At 36.1% G+C, this 21,644-nt stretch overlaps 1 protein-coding gene and 1 non-coding gene across 3 annotated transcripts; both read left to right on the top strand.

The window, feature by feature from the left end:
- Positions 1-1,432: 1,432 nt before the first annotated feature.
- On the top strand, positions 1,433-1,540 carry LOC130977697 (small nucleolar RNA R71). Its single transcript, XR_009085379.1, has one exon. It is a non-coding gene; the product is annotated as a small nucleolar RNA R71 (small nucleolar RNA).
- A 10,381-nt stretch (positions 1,541-11,921) lies between these two features.
- On the top strand, positions 11,922-21,620 carry LOC130976072 (peroxisomal ATPase PEX1). Of its 2 annotated transcripts, XM_057900821.1 has the most exons (17): positions 11,922-12,184; positions 12,274-12,447; positions 13,260-13,359; positions 13,568-14,053; positions 14,710-15,435; positions 16,166-16,257; positions 16,609-16,682; positions 16,766-16,985; positions 17,191-17,284; positions 17,429-17,583; positions 18,050-18,280; positions 18,394-18,594; positions 18,847-18,972; positions 19,049-19,110; positions 19,455-19,572; positions 19,919-20,203; positions 21,057-21,620. In XM_057900821.1, exons 1-17 carry the CDS (start codon positions 11,981-11,983, stop codon positions 21,093-21,095), a joined length of 3,387 nt encoding a protein of 1,128 aa, XP_057756804.1. In that variant the 5' UTR covers positions 11,922-11,980; the 3' UTR covers positions 21,096-21,620. The 2 variants fall into 2 exon arrangements, with proteins under 2 accessions (XP_057756804.1, XP_057756805.1); XM_057900822.1 differs by lacking the exon at positions 11,922-12,184 and having other exon boundaries at positions 12,313-12,447; positions 13,260-13,355; positions 21,057-21,619.
- The last annotated feature ends 24 nt before the right edge of the window (positions 21,621-21,644 follow it).

Genomic DNA, 21,644 nt, shown 5'->3' on the forward strand with positions numbered 1-21,644 from the left:
CTTTGTTGTGGGTAGGAAGGGTCTGCCAAGGATGATAGATTCATCCATGCACTTCCCAGTCTCTAGGACTATGAAATCAGCAGGGATGTAATGGTCTTCAACCTTTACCAAAACATCCTTTACAAGCCCATAAGCTTGTTTTCTTGAATTGTCTGCCATCTCTAGTGAGATTCTTGCAGCTTGTACCTCAAAGATCCCTAACTTCTCCATTACAGAGAGAGGCATGAGGTTTACACTTGACCCTAGGTCACACAGAGCCTTCTTAAAGGTCATGGTACCTATGGTACAAGGTATTGAAAACTTCCCAGGATCTTGTCTCTTTTGAGGTAATCTCTGCCCAGACAAGTCATCCAGTTCTTTGGTGAGCAAAGGGGGTTCATCCTCCCAAGTCTCATTACCAAATAACTTGTCATTTAGCTTCATGATTGCTCTAAGGTATTTAGCAACTTGCTCTTCAGTGACATACTCATCCTCTTCAGAGGAAGAATACTCATCAGAGCTCATGAATAGCAGAAGTAAATCCATTGGAATCTCTATGGTCTCAGTGTGAGCCTCAGATTCCCATGGTTCCTCATTAGGGAACTCATTGGAGGCTAGTGGACGTCCATTGAGGTCTTCCTCAGTGGCGTTCACTGCCTCTTCCTCCTCTCCTAGTTCGGCCATGTAGGTCATGTTAATGGCCTTGCATTCTCCTTTTGGATTCTCTTCTGTATTGCTTGGAAGAGTACTAGGAGGGAGTTCAGTAATTTTCTTGCTCAGCTGACCCACTTGTGCCTCCAAATTTCTAATGGAGGACCTTGTTTCAGTCATGAAACTTTGAGTGGTTTTGATTAGATCAGAAACCATGGTTTCTAAGTCAGAGTGGTTCTGCTTAGCATTCTCTGTCTGTTGCTGAGAAGATGATGGAAATGGCTTGCCATTGCTAAACCTGTTTCTTCCACCATTATTGTTGTCGAAACCTTGTTGAGGTCTCTGTTGATCCTTCCATGAGAGATTTGGATGATTTCTCCATGAAGAATTGTAGGTGTTTCCATAGGGTTCTCCCATGTAATTCACCTCTTCTATTGAAGGGTTCTCAGGATCATAAGCTTCTTCTTTAGATGAAGCATCCTTAGTACTGTCTGGTGCAGCTTGCATTCCAAACAGACTTTGAAAAATCAAATTGACTTGCTGAGTCAATATTTTTTTTCTGAGCCAATATGGCATTCAGAGTATCAATCTCTAGAACTCCTTTCTTCTGATTCGTCCCATTGTTCACAGGATTCCTTTCAGAAGTGTACATGAATTGGTTATTTACAACCATTTCAATGAGCTCTTAAGCTTCTGTAGGCGTCTTCTTCAGATGAAGAGATCCTCCAGCAGAACTATCCAATGACATCTTGGACAGTTCAGACAGACCATCATAGAAAATACCTATGATGCTCCATTCAGAAAGCATGTCAGAAGGACACTTTTTGATCAATTGTTTGTATCTTTCCCAAGCTTCATAGAGGGATTCACCTTCCTTCTGTCTGAAGGTTTAGACTTCCACTCTAAGCTTACTCAATTTTTGAGGTGGAAAGAACTTTGTCAAGAAGGCATTGACTAGCTTTTCCCATGAGTTCAGGCTTTATTTAGGTATTGAGTCAAACCATATCCTAGCTCTGTCTCTTACAGCAAAAGGGAATAGCATAAGTCTGTAGACCTCAGGGTCAACCCCATTAGTCTTGACAGTGTCACAGATTTGCAAGAACTCAGCTAAAAACTGATGAGGATCTTCCAATGGAAGTCCATGGAACTTGCAATTCTGTTGCATTAGAGAAACTAATTGAGGCTTAAGCTCAAAGTTGTTTGCTCCAATGGCAGGGATAGAGATGCTTCTCCCATAGAAGTCGGGAGTAGGTGCAGTAAAGTCACCCAGCACCTTCCTTGCATTGTTGGCATTGTTGTTGTTTTCGGCTGCCATGGGTTCTTCTTCTTTGAAGATTTCTGTTAGGTCCTCTACAGAGAGTTGTGCCTTAGCTTCTCTTAGCTTTCGCTTCAAGGTCCTTTCAGGTTCAGGGTCAGCCTCAACAAGCATGCTTTTGTCTTTGCTCTTGCTCATATGAAAGAGAAAAGAACAAGAAAATATGGAATCCTCTATGTCACAGTATAGAGATTCCTTGAGGTGTCAGAAGAAAAGAAAAATAGAAGGAGAGGTAGAAAAATTCGAACTTATCAAAAGAGATGGAGTTCGAATTGTTCATTGAGGAGGAGTGTTAGTCCATAAATAGAAGGATGTGAGAAGAGGGGAAGAAATTTTCAAAAATTAAGTAAAAGATTTTAAAAACATTTTGAAAAAAACTAATTGATTTTCGAAAACCAAGAGTGGAACAGAAATCAAGTGATTTTTGAAAAAGATTTTGAAATTAGAAATTAAAAAGATATAATTGAAAACTATTTTGAAAAAGATGTGATTAAGAAGATATGATTTAAAAGTTATGATTTTAAAAAGATGTGATTGAGAATATATGATTTGAAAAACAATAAAAAAAAGATTTGATTTTGAAAATTAATGACTTGGCTAACAAGGAAAGATATGATTCAAACATTAAACCTTTCTCAACAGAAAAGGCAACAAACTTGAAATGTTGAATCAAATCATTAATTGTTAGCAAGTATCTTTGAAAATGGAAAGAAATTGATTTTGAAAAAGATTTGATTGAAGAGATTTTATTTGAAAAAGATTTGATTTTGAAAAGATTTTGAAAACTTGAAAAAAATTTGCATTAAAAACAAAATCTTCCCTCTTGTGCCATCCTGGCGTTAAACGCCCAGAATGGTATCCATTCTGGCGTTTAACGCCCAAAACACTACCCTTTTGGGGTTAAACGCCCAGCCAGGCACCTTGGCTAGCGTTTAAACGCCAGTTTTCCTTCTTCACTGGGCGTTTTGAACGTCCAGCTTTTTCTGTATAATTCCTCTACTGTATGTTCTGAATCTTCAATTCTCTGTATTATTGACTTGAAAAGACACAAATAAATTTTTTTTGGATTTTTAATAATGAGGAATAATCAAAGTGTAACTAAAATCAAATAACAATGCATGCAAGACACCAAACTTAGCAGTTTGTATACTACTGACACTAACAAAATGTGAATGCACATGAGAAACACAAAACACTCAAGTCAAGAGAATTTAAAGATCAGAGCAATGAAATCATCAAGAACATCTTGAAGATCACTTAAGACACATGAATGAATGCAAGAAAAACAGAAACATGCAATTGACACCAAACTTAACATGAGACACTAGACTCAACAAGAAACATAAAATATTTTTTTTGGTTTTTATGATTTTGAAATTTTTTGTGCTTTTTCGAAAATTAAGTGGAAAAGAAAATAAAGGTATCAAAATTCTTAATGAGAATTCCAGGAATCATGCAATGTTAGTCTAAAGCTTCAGTCTAAAGAAATTAGACATGGCTAGCCAAGCTTCAGCAGGACATTGCATTCAAGAGCTAAATTGATGAGGATCAATCAGCTTTGGTGATGATAAGAACATCACCTTGAAACACTAGAATTCAGTCTTAAGAACTCTGAAGAAAAATACCTAATCTAAGCAACAAGATGAACCGTCAGTTGTCCAAACTCAACAATCCCCGGCAATGGCGCCAAAAACTTGGTGCACGAAATTGTGATCATCAATGGCGCCATCAACATGGTACGCTCAATTGAAATCTCAACTCTTTATCACAACTTCGCACAACTAACCAGCAAGTGCACTGGGTCGTCCAAGTAATAAACCTTACGCGAGTAAGGGTCGATCCCACGGAGATTGTTGGTATGAAGCAAGCTATGGTCACCTTGTAAATCTTAGTCAAGCAGATTCAAATGGTTATAGATGATATATGAATAAAGCATAAAGATAGAGATACTTATGTAATTCATTGGTGAGAATTTCAGATAAGCGTATGGAGATGCTCAGTCCCTTCCGTCTCTCTGCTTTCCTACTGTCTTCATCCAATCCTTCTTACTCCTTTCCATGGCAAGCTGTATGTTGGGCATCACCGTTGTCAGTGGCTACAATCCCGTCCTCTCAGTGAAAATGTTCAACGCACCCTGTCACGGCACGGCTAATCATCTGTCGGTTCTCAATCAGGTTGGAATAGAATCCATTGATTCTTTTGCGTCTGTCACTAACGCCCAGCCTTCGGGAGTTTGAAGCTTGTCACAGTCATTCAATCATTGAATCCTACTCAGAATACCACAGACAAGGTTTAGACCTTCCGGATCCTCTTGAATTCCGCCATCAATTCTAGCTTATACCACGAAGATTCCGATTAAGGGATCCAAGAGATATCCACTCAATCTAAGGTAGAACGGAGGTGGTTGTCAGGCACACGTTCATAGGTGAGAATGATGATGAGTGTCACGGATCATCACATTCATCAGGTTGAGGAACAAGTGATATCTTAGAACAAGAACAAGCTGAATTGAATAGAAGAACAATAGTAATTGCATTAATACTCGAGGTACAGCAGAGCTCCATACCTTAATCTATGGTGTGTAGAAACTCCACCGTTGAAAATACATAAGAACAAGGTCTAGGCATGGCCGAATGGCCAGCCTCCCATAATCTAAGAACTAGACGTCCAAAGATGATCTAGAGATCTAAAGTGATCAAAAGATCCAAAGATCTAAAGATCCAAAGATCTAAAGATCCAAAGATGAAAATACAATAGCAAAAGGTCCTATATGTAGAGAACTAGTAGCCTAGGGTTTACAAAGATGAGTAAATGACATAAAAATCCACTTTCGGGCCCACTTGGTGTGTGCTTGGGCTGAGCATTGAAGCTTTCATGTGTAGAGACTTTTCTTGGAGTTAAACACCAGCTTTTATGCCAGTTTGGGCGTTTAACTCCCATTCTTGTGCCAGTTCCGGCGTTTAATGCCGGGCATTCTTGAGCTGATTTGAAACGCCGGTTTGGGCCATCAAATCTCTGGCAAAGTATGGACTATTACACATTGCTGGAAAGTCCAGGATGTCTACTTTCCAACACCGTTAAGAGCGCGCCAATTGGGCTTCTGTAGCTCCAGAAAATTCACTTCGAGTGCAGGGAGGTCAGAATCCAACAGCATCTGCAGTCCTTTTCAGTCTCTGAATCAGATTTTTGCTCAGGTCCCTCAATTTCAGCCAGAAAATACCTGAAATCACAGAAAAACACACAAACTCATAGTAAAGTCCAGAAAAGTGAATTTTAACTAAAAACTAATAAAAATATACTAAAAACTAACTAAAACATACTGAAAACATACTAAAAATAATGTCAAAAAGCGTATAAATTATCCGCTCATCACCTACTGGGTGCTAAATAGTAAATACTTCACCTATTTTGTTTGCTTTATTATTTTTTGGGAGAGAATTGATAAAATTGTTGATATTGCTTTTGCCATAATTAGCTTAATTTTGGGAAAAACTAACAAAAATGATTTTTTTTGTTTAATTTTTTGATTTGTATTTTGAATACTTCAATGATGAGTGTTACGAGTTAGATGAAAATAGGAAAAAGTTGTTGATGATTAGAAATAGCAATTAGCAAATAAGAGGAATTGGGATATATTGTAAATTTCTGTTTAGGAAGTAGGAACAATAATTTGATTTTTATAATTTACACCACCAATAATTATAATTGATTCCTTTAATTTTAAATTTGATGTTATTTAAAAATCAAATTTCCTGATTTGTGCACTTTATGTTATTGTGAGTAAATGCCAATAAACATTTCTGATTCATGCCAATATCAGAAAATATTGTAAATGCCACCCTGTTCATGAATGAAATATTCCACTAAGGATTAGGCTAGTGATATAATCAATACTAAGATAATCAAAGGGAGTTATCGGGGTCATGGTGGTGGCTACGCTTTTCTTTTATGTATTTATGCCTGAGACTAAAGGCAAGAGCTTAGAAGAAATAGAAACACTCTTTCAGGATAGTGCTAGTAATATCAATAATAATAATTGTAATAAGGACATTGAATTGGAATTGGTTAGTGTGACTGGTGATTAAAAATAAAAATAAAATTGGTGTTTGTGTGTGTAGGTAAAAAGACAAGCACACTGTAGTATACTATTACTATCACAAAATGTCAACGACATGTATGATGTATAGGATTGACATTAATCCAATTCATATGCCTAACAGCACTAACAAATTTACCATGTGTTTGTGTATTTACTAGTTTTTAGTGGTTACTCAGAATAATGTTTTAGCTTATGGACCTCAAACGACTATTTTGTAGTGTTATCCTGTATTATATTGTCCTTTTTAGAATAGAAGTTAAGTAAAAAAGGGTATACAAGCTTTCCTTTTAACTTTTATAATATGGTTAGGAGATAGGAAAATAATGAGAAAGGATAGTAAAGCGAATTAATTCCTTTGTTTGAGAGTTTGAATACAGCTAGCAAGTAAAAGGAATTCAAGGGTGATAATCCAAGTGAATGTATAGTGATAACAGGGGAAAATATAGTAAATGTATAGTGATGATCCAAGTGCTATGACTTATGAATTTTTTTTATTTGTTAAAATTTAAATGATGAGACTCAACAGTTGTTTAAGTATGTTTGGTGTTATTTAGATATATTGTATTTATGTTCAGTTATTTAAGTATGCTCAGTTTTTTTAGAGTTATTGTTAAATGAACTTTTTTTATGTTTAGATAAACACAAATGGAAGGAGGAGATCCTAGTTTTATTGCAGTCCAAATTAACGAAGACAACAAAGCTATGGACATAGAGCATGAGGTTGCTACTGCTCCTATCCCAACTCCTATCGCACCTCCCATCTCATAAAATATTAATGAGGAAAACAAGGTTGAAAATAACGAGGGACAGCAGGCTACTCGCAAGGGGAAAAAGTCTTATGTTTGGACGCATTTTAAACAGCTTCCATTTAGCGAGACTAATAGAGAGCACAAGGCCAAATGTAATCACTGTCAAAAAGTATATATATGTCACCCAACTAGACATGGCAAAAATTCTATGAATAAACACTTGAAAGTTTCTCACAAGTAGATATTTACAAAAGTAGGCAAAAATAGGACACTTCATGGCTATATGCCTAAGGTTGGTGAAGAAGGTGAAGCCAGCAAAACTTGCACCAAAGTCAATGGCTATAGCTTGGAAGATTGTAGAAAGGCAATGGCTGAGTTTATTATCCTTGATGAACACCCTTTTAAAGTGGTCGAAGGGATTGGATTTCGCAAAATGATTAATCGATTTGAGCCAAGATTCACTGTACCATCTAGGATGACAATGTCAAGAGATTGCTTTCAGCTTTATTTAGATGAGAAAAAAAAAAACTTAAAGCTTGGTTGGTAAAGTCATGTGCTCGAGTTTGTTTGACATTAGATTGTTGGACATCAAATCAAAATTTTAGCTACATGAGCCTAACTGTACATTTCGTTGATGACGAATGGAAGCTACAAAAGAGAATTCTCAACTTTTGCTTGATTGAGAACTACAAGGGCGAAACAATAGGAAGAAAAATTGAGATATGTTTGAGGGAGTGGGGAATTGAAAAAGTCTTCACAATCACATTAGACAATGCATCTTCAAATGACGGGGCTATCACTTATCTTCAAAGGAAATTAGCTGCAAGGGATGGATTGGTGTGCGGAGGAAAATATTTGCAAATGAGGTGTTGTGCTCATGTTCTCAACTTGATAGTGAATGACGGGATTAAAGAGCAACATGCCTCCGTTGAAAGCATTCGGAATGCTGTTAGGTATGTTAGATCTTCTCCGCAAAGAATTAAAAAATTTAAAGAATGCATTGAGGCTGAGTTGATAGAGTCTAAAAGTCTTGTTTGTTTGGATGTTCCAACTAGATGGAATTCCACCTATCTAATGTTGGAACATGCTGAAAATTTTGAAAAAGCTTTTGATAGACTTTATGATCAAGAAACTGATTTCTTTAGATGGTTTGGAGAGGATTGTGGGGGTAAAAAGAAAGTTTGTCCACCCACGGTACTTGATTGGTAACATGCTAGGCTATTCATTGATTTTTTGAGAATTTTCTATGAGATTACTTTGTGTTTCTCATCTTCTTTACATGTTACTTCAAATAAATGCTTTCATGAAATTGCATCTATACATTCTCAACTAATATCTTGGAGCCACAACAATTCTGAATTATTGGGAACTATGACATGCTCTATGAAGGCTAAATACGATAAATATTGGGGACCAGTTGACAAGTTTAATCCTTTGATACTTGTTGCCGTTGTTTTAGATCCTTGATACAAACTTGATTATCTTTCATGGTGTTTGGAGGATATATATGATAAGGAAGTGGCTACTAGTATGACTAGTTTTGTGAAATTTACATTGGAGACATTATACAAATTTTATTCAAAAGAAATTGTAGATGATAAAGTTCTTAATGATGTTGGCGGTCCCTCTAGAGATGTTTTGGATGATAAAGATACTGGTTAGTCTAGTGCTAAGGGTGTTGTTGCAAATAGAGTGAATTTGTGGAAAAAACAAAAGAAGGAAAAAGCTAATGCAGATAGCAAATCAGATGTTGAGAAATATTTGGCCGAAGATTCTGTAGACGTGGAAGATGAGAATTTTGATATATTGGCTTGGTGGAAATTAAATGGATCAAAATATAGAATTCTTTCTCTCATAGCTCGTGATGTCTTTGGTATTCCAGTTTCAACTGTCGCATCTGAGTCATGCTTTAGTACCGCTGGTCGTGTGGTTGATCTTTACCGTAGCTCTTTGTCACCAAAAATGGCAGAAGCTTTAATCTGCACTCAAAGTTGGTTGTATCCATCTGAGCAAATATTTAAAGAGCTTGAGTTTGATTAATTTGACAGTAGTGACAAGATTGTTAATGGTATATTTACTTTATGATATTTTTATTCCTTCTTTATTACTTAATTTAATTCAAATAATAATCTTGAGAGACTAATTTCTATGTTTTGCAGATGTTACTAAAACATCCACACAACAAGAATCAAGTTCACAACCTTGAGAGCAAGCTATGAATCAAATGAATTTTGTCCTGTAGTTGTTTTCTACTTAATATTTTGTTGTTATTAGTTAGTATGACACTATAAATTATTATCATTATGTTAATCTTGTGTTGGTTGTTAACTTTGTTTTAATTGTCTTTTGAACTTTGAATGTTTAGTGTGTAATTGACATAATTATTATTATTAGACTCTAAATTATTATTATGTGAATGTTGTGATGTTATGGAATAATTATTTTCCAAAATTTAGAGGTTTAAGAGATGTAGAATCCAACTTTTGGTAATGTCGTGATAAAATTGATCAAGACCCGGGCTTCACCTAGTATAGACCCGGCTTTAGTGTGGCCCGAAAGTAACACGATTTCATCGAATCTAGGACCGGGTAAAGGTCTCATAAATAGACCCGGTCATTATTTAGGGTCGGGTCCGGGTCAACGCGAACCCGGCTTCACCCGGCCCCATGTTCACCCCTAACCCAATTTATCATGCCAAGTTATGAATTCATTTGGGCTAGTAAACTTCTGGTTTACAATGGCATGTGATTCAATTACACTAATGTTGGTATAATACAACCCAGATGAAAGTGAGAGTAACTTTTCTAATATAACCTTTTTATTTAAATCATGAGTTGTGATACATAAGTACTCATGACTTTCCTCATTCATAGTCTCAACATGATATCCATTTCGGCGAATATCTTTAAAACTCAACAAGTTTCTTAGAGACTTGGTAGATAATAGTGTATTATTTATTATGAATTTTGTTCCTCCGGGAAACAAAATTATAGCTCTTCCGGAGCCTTCTATCACATTGCCCGAGCCAATAATAGTATTAACACATTCTTCTTTTGGTACAAGATGGGTAAAATATATAATACTTTTAAGAATAGTGTACAAACTTGCACTATCCGTAAGGCAAATATCTTCAGAATATGTCCTTGCCATTTTTCTTCAAAAACAAATGATAATAATAATAAAATGAGTAGAAGTACATGCACAGTAAAATTATTCACATGAATACTTAACAAACACACATATTAAACTATTTCATCATTGATCAAATAGCTAATATTTCCTTCAGGATCCTCAAAGAAATTAGATACATCATAATGAGTGGTGGAATTTTCATAATTTGAAACAAAATTTGTTTCCTTTCCTTTGTCATCCTTTTTCAAGGATGCTTGATAAAGATCACCTAGGTACCTTGGGGTACGACAGATACGTGACCAATAACCCTTTACACCACAACGGAAGCATTTATCCTTAATTGATTTACTTTGCCCAATATTTCTTTCTTTATCCCACTTCTGGTGAGATATGAACATAATTTCTTTTCCTTCCATAATTTTTCTTGTTATAAAAATTTTGCCATTTACCTCTTCTAGGGTTATAATTTGCCGCATTTGCTTCAGGAAATGGGGTGGCGCCAGTTGGGCGCGCTTCATGATTTCTCAAAAGTAACTCATTGTTGTGTTCAGCAACAAAAGAAGGCAAGAAATTAACTCAGAATATTTTTAAATTCTTTTTCTCGATACTGCTGCTGCAGGAGCACATTCGAGGTATGGAAGGTCGAGAAAATTCTCTCTAACATATCGGGTTTGAGGAAGTATCACCATTTTTTGATGATCGTAACTTTCTTCAAGGCCTTTCCACATATCTGCAGGATCTTGTAATGTGGGATATTCATTTTTCAATCATACGTCAAGATGACGACGAAGGAAAATTATGGCTTTGATATGGGATTATTTTATCCCTATGGATCCAAATCACAATAGTTGGCTATGCAGATGCTGGATACTTGTCTGATCCACACAAAAGGGAGATGTCAAACAGGATACCTATTCACATATGGTGGTACAACTATATCATGGAGGTCCACGAAACAGACGATTGCTGCAACATCCTCTAATCATGCTGAAATACTCGCGATACATGAAGCTAGTCGCGAGTGTTTTTGGCTCAGGTATTTGATCCAATATATTCTGTCATCATATGGACTGATTGATTATAAGATATATAGCTCCAACTGTCCTTTTTGAAGATAATACAGCATGCATTGCTCAACTTAAAGGCGGATACATCAAAGGTGATAGAACAAAGCATATTTCTCCCAAATTCTTCTTCACTCATGATCTTCAAAATCAAGGGACAATTGATGTCCAACAGATCCGCTCAAGTGACAATCTGGCAGATTTATTTACAAAGTCACTCCCAAAATCCTCCTTTGAAAGATTGGTACATGAGATTGGGATGCGCCGATTTCAAGACATTAAATGATGTCAACAAGAGGGGGAGACTGTACTCTTTTTTCCTTGGTCAGATTTTTTCCATTGGGTTTTTCTTGACAAGGTTTTTAATGAGGCAGTCCTTATCACTAAAGGATATTGTACTCTTTTTCCTTCACTAAAGTTTTTTCCCACTGGATTTTTCTTCAATAAGGTTTTAACGAGGTAATAATCCTAAATGGTCATCCAAGGGGAGTGTTGTGATAAGATCTTATGTGGATGCCCATTTCCAATGTAGCTTGATTTATCAAAGATGACTCCATTTTTTGTAGTTTGAAAAATGTCATCATGTACACCTATCAATAGAGGCTTAAGCCTCCGAACAAAAACACACAGCAACAATAAACATTCTCTTTTTTCTTTCTACACTATTAATATCTCTCTTTATATTTTTTTATTTGTTACCTCTTATTTATTTATTTATTTAGTTATCTTATAACATCAAGATCAATTTTAGTAGTTTATTATTTCTAAAATAAGAAATAAATTTTATTTTATCTCGTAAAAATAAATAAATAAGACAACAAATAAACAATTTTTTTTCCTGATAATTTTCCCGCACAACCTCATTGGGAAAAACAATCAGGACTGAATAATAATACTTTGGTATGTAGAAATTGGAGCTGGGCTCAGCAATTAGCAGCAGCTGAAGCTGAGAGTGTGTGTTTCTTTTCATCACACTTCATCAATTCCATCCATGGAGTTCGAGGTGAAGCTTGTTGCCGCCATCGACAATTGCTTCGTCTCCCTTCCCCTCCCTCTCATCCAAACTCTCCAATCCACGCGCTCCTCTCCTCTCCCTCACATACTCGCCCTCGAGCTTCGTTCTCCCACCCACCCTCCCAACCTCTGGTTCGTCGCTTGGTCCGGCGCCACTTCTTCTTCTCCCTCCGCCATCGAGGTAACTACTGCTGCCACCACCGTTCTCATTATCACTTTTTTTTTTTTCTGTTAAATTCGATTCGTGTTCTGAACAATTCGGTTGTATAGGTTTCGAAACAATTTGCGGAGTGCATTTCGTTGCCGAATCACGGTACTGTTCAGGTGAGAGCTGCTTCCAATGTGGCTCATGCTTCTCTTGTTACGATAGAGCCTCACACCGAGGATGATTGGGAGGTTTTGGAACTCAATTCCGAACAAGCTGAGGCTGCTATCCTCAACCAGGTTTTTGTGATTGCTGTTCATTCACTCCTCCAACATGGCATAGTTCAATACATGGATTAATTGAAACCTGTGAATATTAAGTCTTTTTTTTATATATATAATATATAAAAAGAAAAAGAAGCAAAGATGGTTAAATAGGCAGCTAGAATTAGTATGATTTCGCAGGATGGCATAAATCTTAAGCTAAGAGAGAGAAATGGTGATTTCGAGTTCAACATGGATCAATTAAACTCTAGAATTCAGGAAAGTTAAAGCTAAAGCTTATGGAATATAGTTAGTGTGTCTTGAAGTATCTGATACACGGTGACTATTTTGAAGTGTGAGTAAAGTAGACTGTTTATATGAAATGCCAAGTTGGAATGCTTTTATTTTTTATTTTAAAACTGAGTCCTAAATAGGAATGCTACAGTTTGAAGATAGTTCTGGATGGGAATGTGATAACTAGTGAGAATTACAGTTATAACTCCTTGTGATTGGCTCACATGGTTGACATTCTGCTCATATTTGACTTGACTTTTTCAGATTTAGGGGTCTCCTGTTGGTAGGCTAACATGTACTTGTAATGTAAATGTGTGTTGAGATTGATGGGCAGCTGCCCTAGATTGCAGATATCATTTCTCAACCTAAATTCTTTTCTGTAACAATGAAAAATTGTGTATTTTCAATGCTTTTATTGTCGTTCGTGATGATATATTTTCTATTACTTTAGAGTTTAGATTGGTTACAGGTCTCTGTTCTACCGTTTATTTGAGTTTTTTGTCCTAGTCTGTTGTGTATTACCCTAACATAATGCTGCTGATGGCTCGATGCAGGTCAGGATTGTTCATGAAGGGATGAGATTTCCTTTGTGGTTACATGGTCACACCGTCATCACATTCCATGTCACTTCTGTTTTCCCGAAGAAAGCGGTGGGTAAGATGATGCCTGTATTATATGGTTATCTTTTTGAATTTTTAAGTAGGAGGGTATTGCATGTTGGGAGTGGATGGTATTTTGTTCAGTACTTCAGGTCAGGATTGTACTCAAATTGTGAACTAGTCACGTTTGAATTCCTAACTCAATAATATTGTCAATATGTATTGTTAGACTAGAGCTAACTAACATGTGAGAAATTTATCAGTACAACTCATGCCAGGAACTGAAGTTGCCGTTGCTCCCAAAAGTCGCAATAGAATGTTGGATTCAGCAGGAGATTCACATCTAGAATCCTGTGATAAGGAACAAACTGCAAAGATGCTTCTCCGTATACAAGATCCAGGGGTATTATGTCATACCAGAACTTATGTCAAAGGTGTTGAGCTCCATATGGGGCTCACTTCTGTTGCTTTTGTTCACCCAGAAACAGCCAAGCACTTCTCTTTTAACATGCTTCAGCCAGTTTCCTTAGTACCAAGAATATCCAAGGAGAATGCCAATATTTCGAAAACCAATGTTTTGAAATCCAAAGGCGGGTCACCTGGCAATGAAGTTGAGAATGGAAATTTAACTGACAAGAAACAACATCGACAAGCTGTTGTTCATCTCTTATTTTCAGAATCTGTGGCTGCAGGGCATGTGATGTTAGCCAAGTCTCTTCGCTTCTATTTGAGAGCTGGCCTACATACATGTATGTCAAATTATACTTATATCTATCTTACGAACTCATAAACTTGAACTTGAGTATATGTGGAATGTGCATACTCATAAATTTGATTATTGAGGATATAACAAATTTTTTTCTTGCATTTTGAATTTGTATCATGCTGGTATGATGGTAATCAGGGAATAAGGTGTCTGTTATTTTAAAAGCACTGGAATTTTCCTGCACTTAGACTTGATGTGGAGATTTCATGGCTTTGGGAGCAAAGTAGTAAGTCAACATATATCAGTCCAAAGGCCAATGGCACACTCATTATTCACCATTAAAAATGAACAAAATATCCATTTCAGAGAGAGAAAGCAGAACAATGTAAAAACGTATTAGTAACAGACTATGAACCAGCTTTGCCCATAGGACAAATTGGAAGTCTTTTATCTGTTTGTATCTCTGTTTTTTTCCTCGATCTTCTTTTCTAAGTCACATTATATGTTCTTTATTAAATAGGATTAAAATCAGTTAATTATGCTGCTATAGTTTGTTTCGCCTTTATCTTTGGATAGGTGGAAATCATGCCATACGTTGTGTTGTTTAATATATATATTTCAATTTCAGCTGAAACCTTTATCTCTTTTTTCAGTTTTCGTACGATTCTGAAGTGAATATATTCTTTCTTGGTTGTACAGGGGTTTATTTGAAAGCATATGATATCATTAGGGAGAAAAGTATTCCATCCATCACTTTTTCTCCTTGTCAATTCAAACTATTAAAGCAGGATAGTTCTGCTGAGAAAGATGGTCTGGATAGCCACAATAATCACATGAATGGAAAATTACTTGCGAAATCTATGTCAGGTGACTTAGTGGACCCTATAGATTGGTCAATTAACAATGAAGTTGTTGCAGCTCTTTCTGATGAATCCAACTGCAAAGCAGAGGAAGAGAATGCAAATCAGTCTCAGAATCAACAGGGGATAAAGAGTCTTGTTCGGCTGTGGTATATTGCACAACTTGAGGCAATTACTTCTATTACGGGTGTAGAGGTTAATTCATTGGTCATGTGTAGCCAAACTTTGCTTGATTTCAAATTAAACTGTCACAACCTTGGGGATAATGGGAGAGCTCCCCTACCTTATAATTCTTCAGAGAATAGTGGCAAGACAGCTGAAGTGTTATTTATTTTGACTTTTGGTGATGAACATCTGCATCATGGGAAACCTAATGCATACAAAGTTGCTCTTGGTAAAAGCCTTAAAAGTATCAATATAGGCGATCTGCAGCTTTTTGAAGGGATGAAATTGGGTGATCCCGTGTCTATTCATTCTATCGAAGAGACAGCATCTCAAGAGCACATTAGTTCAAATGTATCTTTACTTAGCTGGATGGAGAAACCAGCTTCTGATATTATTAATCGTAGGTTTTTCTTTTCTATTTTTTGTTAAAGTGTCCATAACTTATCCACTTTATTCATTGTTTTCATCACCATTATCATTTAGCAAAACATTAAGTGATTTTTGTTATGCCATTTATATCATATTTGTTAGCAGATGTACAAACTAAAATTGTTTGAACATGAATATGATTCACGATCGAGCACTATGAAGCCATTTTATCCTTTTATCTGACCCCATTTAGTGAGGAGTGGCTTAACTATTGTTGTGGCGAACAAAATTGATGCTGCATATATTCACATTTTTTTTATTCTAGGATTTCGCAATAATTCATATGCTGGGAACTTGGCTAGAAACATTGCTGCTTATTTCTATCCCCTTCCCCCCCAACCCCACCAATGACTTGACTACCACTTGCTAGTTTGTGCTTGACAATTTAGTGGGCTCTCCATTGGTCATGCTGATGCAATTATTGCATTATCCTCATCCATTTGAGTATGAGAAATGCGTATCTTTTAGCTAATAAATTGAATGACGCCTGTTTTATATGGTGAACTTATTTGTTACTTAACTGTGATCCATTAAAAGGCCTCTTGGACTTAGTTTGAGTCTTTAAGGTGCAAGATTTTTGTCTCACCCCTTGATGCTGCTGCTCATTAATTTGAATTTAGTCAGTTAATTATCTACAATGGTTGCATCCTCATGCAATTGGATGCCATTTGGTGATAACCTTGTATTTTGGATGATTGCAGGGATGTTGGTATTGTTATCTTTGAAGTGTGGTCTGTGGTTTGGTTCATGCAACTTGCCACTCCCTGGACATGTTTTAGTACACGGACCACCAGTGAGTACAGTTTAATTTCACTGTCTTATGAAATCCAATGTTGAATGGATTTGGCTGTTATCAGATTAGAAGCTCAAATTTCTGCATGTTGGTGATCAAATATTTTGAGCCATGAACCTTTTTTAACTCTTCATTACTCGTTATACTGCCTTTTAAGGTCGTTTTTACTGGATGCTTCTCATTCCGAGCTCGGGATTTGGCTACCTTTTTAAGCTTCCATATGTCTAGTGTTGCTTTCTTATATACCTTCTGATTAAAGACATAAAACAAAATGTATCTTTCAGTGAATTATCTTTGCATTTAAAATTTGTTTTATTATTTATTTGTTTATTTAATTTATTTATTTTGCAGGGCTCTGGGAAAACTTCATTATCAAGGGCTGTAGCCAAATCCCTTGAGAATCATAAAGATATCTTAGCACACATGTATTGATATTCATTTTAATTATTCTTTTTTCATTTTTCTTTGCGTTGCTCCTGTTTGGATTTTGATTTTCAATACAATACAGAGTTTTTGTGCCCTGCTCAAAACTTTCTTTGGAGAAGGTCCCAATAATTCGCCAAGAACTTACAAACCATGTAATGGAAGCTTTAAACCATGCGCCCTCCATCGTAATCTTTGATGATCTTGATAGCATAATTTCAACTTCTGATTCCGAAGGATCTCAGCCCTCAACATCTGTTGCTGGACTCTCAGATATTTTGGTTAACATCATCGATGAATATAGGGTAAGAAATACAAGTCTTGTGATATTTTTCCTGATCAAGACATTCAAATCAAACTTTCTTATACTTATATGCATAAATAAATTCTATTTTTCTGAAAGCTGAGAATAATGGAAATACATAGTAAGAAATACACAAAAAGGTTAAATATACGAGAACTTCACTTTGATACATAATCATTTTATTTCTGTACTGCACACTGGAACAGGAGAAGAGGCAAAAATCATGTGGATTTGGACCGGTAGCCTTCATAGCTTCCATACAGTCACTGGAGAAACTGCCACAGTCTTTGAGCTCTTCAGGTATGCTTTTTGTGCGTAAAACATATATCCAGTTCCAGTATATTTTAAAACGAATCTTGACTTTGGCAATCTTTTTTTTTTTCCCCATGTGTGTGTGTTTTTTCTCATGTTCTAGTTGCTAACTTCTTATTCTACTGTCATTAGGACGCTTTGATTTCCACATACAGTTGCCAGCTCCTGCAGCTTCAGAGCGTAAAGCTATGTTGAAGCATGAAATTGAAAGGCGTCACTTGCAATGTGGTGAAGACATCCTACTGGATGTGGCTGTCAAATGTGATGGTTATGATGGCTATGATCTGGTATTCCAGTTCCTTGAACACAGTTGTGCATCAGTAGACTTTTGTTTTGTAAAATTTTCATAAGTCAATTTTGTTGATATTTATCATTATGTGCCTTCAGTTGCAGATTTCTTGTCTTACTTCATACTTATTTTGGGTTAGAGTTGTTTTCATCTTTTAGTTTATTTACATCGGACCTCTTCATTGGTGGCGGTGGAGGGGAGCCGCCTTCTCTCTTTTCTCTTTCTTTTGCATTCAGTCAAATTTTCATGCACAAATCCAATTAGTGAATATGGAATGTAAAAATCACATTTTTTGTTACGTTAAAAAATTTCAAACATGCTCTTGTTTTCACTCAGATTAGTCATTAATTCGTTATTTCCATGGTTTCACCTGCATTTCATTAGGGTTTCAGTTTCCTTTGAACTGTTCTCAACTGTTTTAATTTCATGTGAGACGTAATTATTATATAATTCACTCTTTCCAGGAAATATTAGTTGACAGAGCTGTCCATGCTGCTGTTCATCGATTTTTGCCATCAAATGCTGCCAATAATGAGCACGAGAGTCCTGCTTTACTAAGAGAGGATTTCTCCCAGGCAATGCATGGTTTTCTTCCAGTTGCAATGCGTGACATCACAAAGTCTGCATCTGATGATGGTCGTTCTGGATGGGATGATGTGGGTGGCCTCGTTGACATCCGAAATGCTATTAAGGAGGTTTGAATTGTTGAAATATTTGAATGCTCGTCTTCTTGGTTTATTTTGTATGTGCTTCTTTATGACATTCTTGTGCGTTAACATCTTTTATGTTTCTGTTAAACCATTTTCAGATGATAGAGTTGCCATCAAAGTTTCCAAAAACTTTTGCACAAGCACCATTGAGGTTGAGGTCAAACGTCCTTTTATATGGTCCTCCTGGTTGTGGCAAAACTCACATTGTGGGTGCTGCTGCGGCTGCTTCATCGCTTCGATTCATATCAGTGAAAGGACCAGAGCTGTTGAACAAGTATATTGGTGCTTCTGAACAAGCCGTAAGAGGACTATTAGACATTCTTTTAGGATATTATTGGTGTATGCCTTTGTCTACTTAGAGTTTCTTTACTCACTTATTTTGCTTCAAAAGAAAGTTTCCCTGGTTATTTGTCATAAATGTCCAAGATTAACTTTTCTTTTTTAACTCTGAGCCATCGGATCTTAAAACCGTTAGATGACCTAGGCTGATAGTTCTTAGATTCATTTCATACTTCAAATGTCTCAGTCTGAGTCTTGAACGCTGGTTTCAGGTTAGGGATATATTCTCTAAAGCAGCAGCAGCAGCTCCTTGCTTACTATTTTTTGATGAGTTTGATTCTATTGCTCCTAAGAGAGGGCATGACAATACTGGAGTAACTGATCGTGTTGTTAATCAAGTTAGTATATTTATCACTTTTTTGGCTTTATACTTTGTTGAACAAAATCTGACTGTAATATGTATTTGATTTTCAGTTTCTGACCGAGTTAGATGGTGTTGAGATTTTAACTGGTGTATTTGTATTTGCTGCTACAAGGTTAGTATTTCAAGCATGCGTTAATTTATTGCGTTAATTTATTGGAAGTAAACTTGGAAAAAGTTTGAGTTCAAATAATGTCTGCATATGAAAGACTAAAACTTCAAATTGTTAGAAAATTTTCCTTACCATGTTGGAACTGTGGCTTACTTCAAAGGTTCATAAAATATTCATTCATGGCTGGTTTCATATTAATACTTCACATTCATGGCTGGTTAGGACACATATTATACAATTAAGGGCGTGTTTGTTTCTTCTGACTATCTTTTGAGATATAAAGAAAGAACAAGAGGGAAATGGATATTAGTCATTGTTTGTACTGATATCTGTTTTATGTTGAGCAGTAGACCGGATTTACTTGATGCAGCACTGCTGAGACCTGGTAGGTTAGATCGACTTCTTTTCTGTGATTTTCCATCTTGGCATGAGAGATTGGAAATTCTGACTGTTCTTTCTAGAAAGGTATGTTTGTGTATATAGTTTTCCATGTTTTGTTCTTGTCTGCAGAGTGCTTTGAGATTTTTATTTCTTAGGTAAATGTTTTGCGATAAAATGTTCAACACCTACTTGTTTTCCATTGGAATCATAGCCTTAGATATCTAAGCAAGAGAGAACATCCAATGTTGCACTAACAATCTTCCAAATAGGCGGTTAACCCATCATAATTTTCAATTTCAATATTTTGGATTTTCACAAGGTGGTTTTTGCACCGAGTCTTTTTGTTTCTACTACTTCAAGTTTACCTTCATCCCTGTTGTGAATATATTTCTGTGGTCTTAATCAAAATAACTCTTTCTGATTGATGCAGTTACCAATGGCGCATGATATAGATTTGGCCACAGTAGCTAAAATGACTGAGGGATTCAGTGGAGCTGACCTCCAAGCTCTCCTCTCAGATGCACAGCTCGCAGCAGTCCATGAAGTTCTGGACAATTTGGGTGCCTCTGCGCCGGGTAAAGCACCAGTTATTACAGATGCTTTACTGAAGGCCACTGCCTTGAAGGCTAGACCATCTGTTTCAGAAGAAGAGAAAAGGAGACTCTACAGTATCTATGGCCAGTTCCTGGATTCAAAGAGATCTGTTGCTGCTCAGGTTTGTTTCTTTACCCCTCTTATTTTCTCCTTCTCAGTCTCTTTGTTTGTGTCAAGTCTTTATGCTCATGGTTCTGTTTAGAAATATATTTAACCAAGGGTAGCGGGCCTAGGGCCAGATGCTCTGAATAAACCTCTGCTTGCTTCATAACCTTACCAAGAGGAAATGCTACTTTCATTGAGCTAACGTAGTTTCATTCTAAGATATACTATGCATTCTTTCTGTGCTAAGAGTGAGGAGGCAGTGTTGGATTTTTAGCTGCTTTAGTATTGGGGAACTGACACCATGAGCTTTATTAAGTGAAAAAATTAGTTCTGGTTATTGACAATTTATTGGCAACTTTTGCAGACATCTTTCGTGTTTGATGCAGACATCTTTTGTGTTTGAATAAATATCAATTGTAGCCTTTCATTAGTGGAAAAAATAAATGAAAATTCTTCATTTTAAATCTTAGTACATTAGGTGTTGTAAATTTTGAAATCTCAAATATCAAATTATATTGAGTGATTGGAAATTATGATATCATGACTAACTGTTAAAGGTCGTCAAATTGTGGTATGATACTTAGTTACGTAAATGCTCTTTTAATGCGTTTATTGTATGCACTTTCTCAAATCACGTGTAAATGTGCAAAGAATAAAATCACTCCGTCATCTGAATCACAACAGAATAGAATTATGTAATCACTTATGATATGAGCAAATTCTTTATTTCCCTGAATTGGTTAATAGTAATTAAACTCATGCAACATTTTCTTTACCAAGTGTTTATTATTTTTGTACCCACAAATTTTATCAGGCACGTCACTTGACTAACCATGTTTTTATTTCGTCATTCGGTTAACATGTTGCAGTCAAGGGATGCCAAAGGCAAGAGAGCAACTCTAGCGTGACAATTTGTTCACGTAATAAAGTGCCAATTTTGCTCATACTTCAAAGAGTAGAAGCTGCTACTTGGTTATTTCTCAAGAAAGCTGCTCTGTTCATTTGTACCTAATTATAGCAATTTGTACAGGAGTTGACTGTGATTCAACTCATCGTGTGTTGTATTACATAAAGTGAATTCTCCTTCCTATGTTGCATTGTTGCCAATAAAATATCAGAAGAAAAAAGAGTTATGTACAAACTTATAGTAGGTATGAATAGTATAATCCTCGTTGCAGACTCCACCAGATATTTCAAGCTTGTGCCTAATTTTACTTTTTCTCAGTTTCCTCTTTCATGAAAACCATAAGAGGAGGGTGAATATTGAATAATCATTTGCAATTGTAATGATCCCAATTAACCTTATTACCAGGGTTTTTAACGGAGTTGCCAAAATTTGAGCTTATGTTTAGGCGTGTAGCTACCCATAGTCCTTGGATAAACCTTTTCTTACTAGTTTAGTTTCTGTGCATTTACAATGTAAAATAAGATGAACAAAAAAAATTATCCGAGAAAAA

The sequence above is a fragment of the Arachis stenosperma genome, chromosome 4 (genome assembly GCF_014773155.1).
Source record: "Arachis stenosperma cultivar V10309 chromosome 4, arast.V10309.gnm1.PFL2, whole genome shotgun sequence".
NCBI classification, from domain to species: domain Eukaryota; kingdom Viridiplantae; phylum Streptophyta; class Magnoliopsida; order Fabales; family Fabaceae; genus Arachis; species Arachis stenosperma.

Excerpts from the sequence above, each read along its gene's own strand:
- LOC130976072 (XM_057900821.1), top strand. The coding sequence starts at position 11,981 with ATGGAGTTCGAGGTGAAGCTTGTTGCCGCCATCGACAATTGCTTCGTC. Across the intron at positions 17,285-17,428 it reads ACAGTCTTTGAGCTCTTCAG|GACGCTTTGATTTCCACATA; the intron begins GTATGCTTTTTG and ends TACTGTCATTAG. Across the intron at positions 20,204-21,056 it reads AGAGATCTGTTGCTGCTCAG|TCAAGGGATGCCAAAGGCAA; the intron begins GTTTGTTTCTTT and ends AACATGTTGCAG.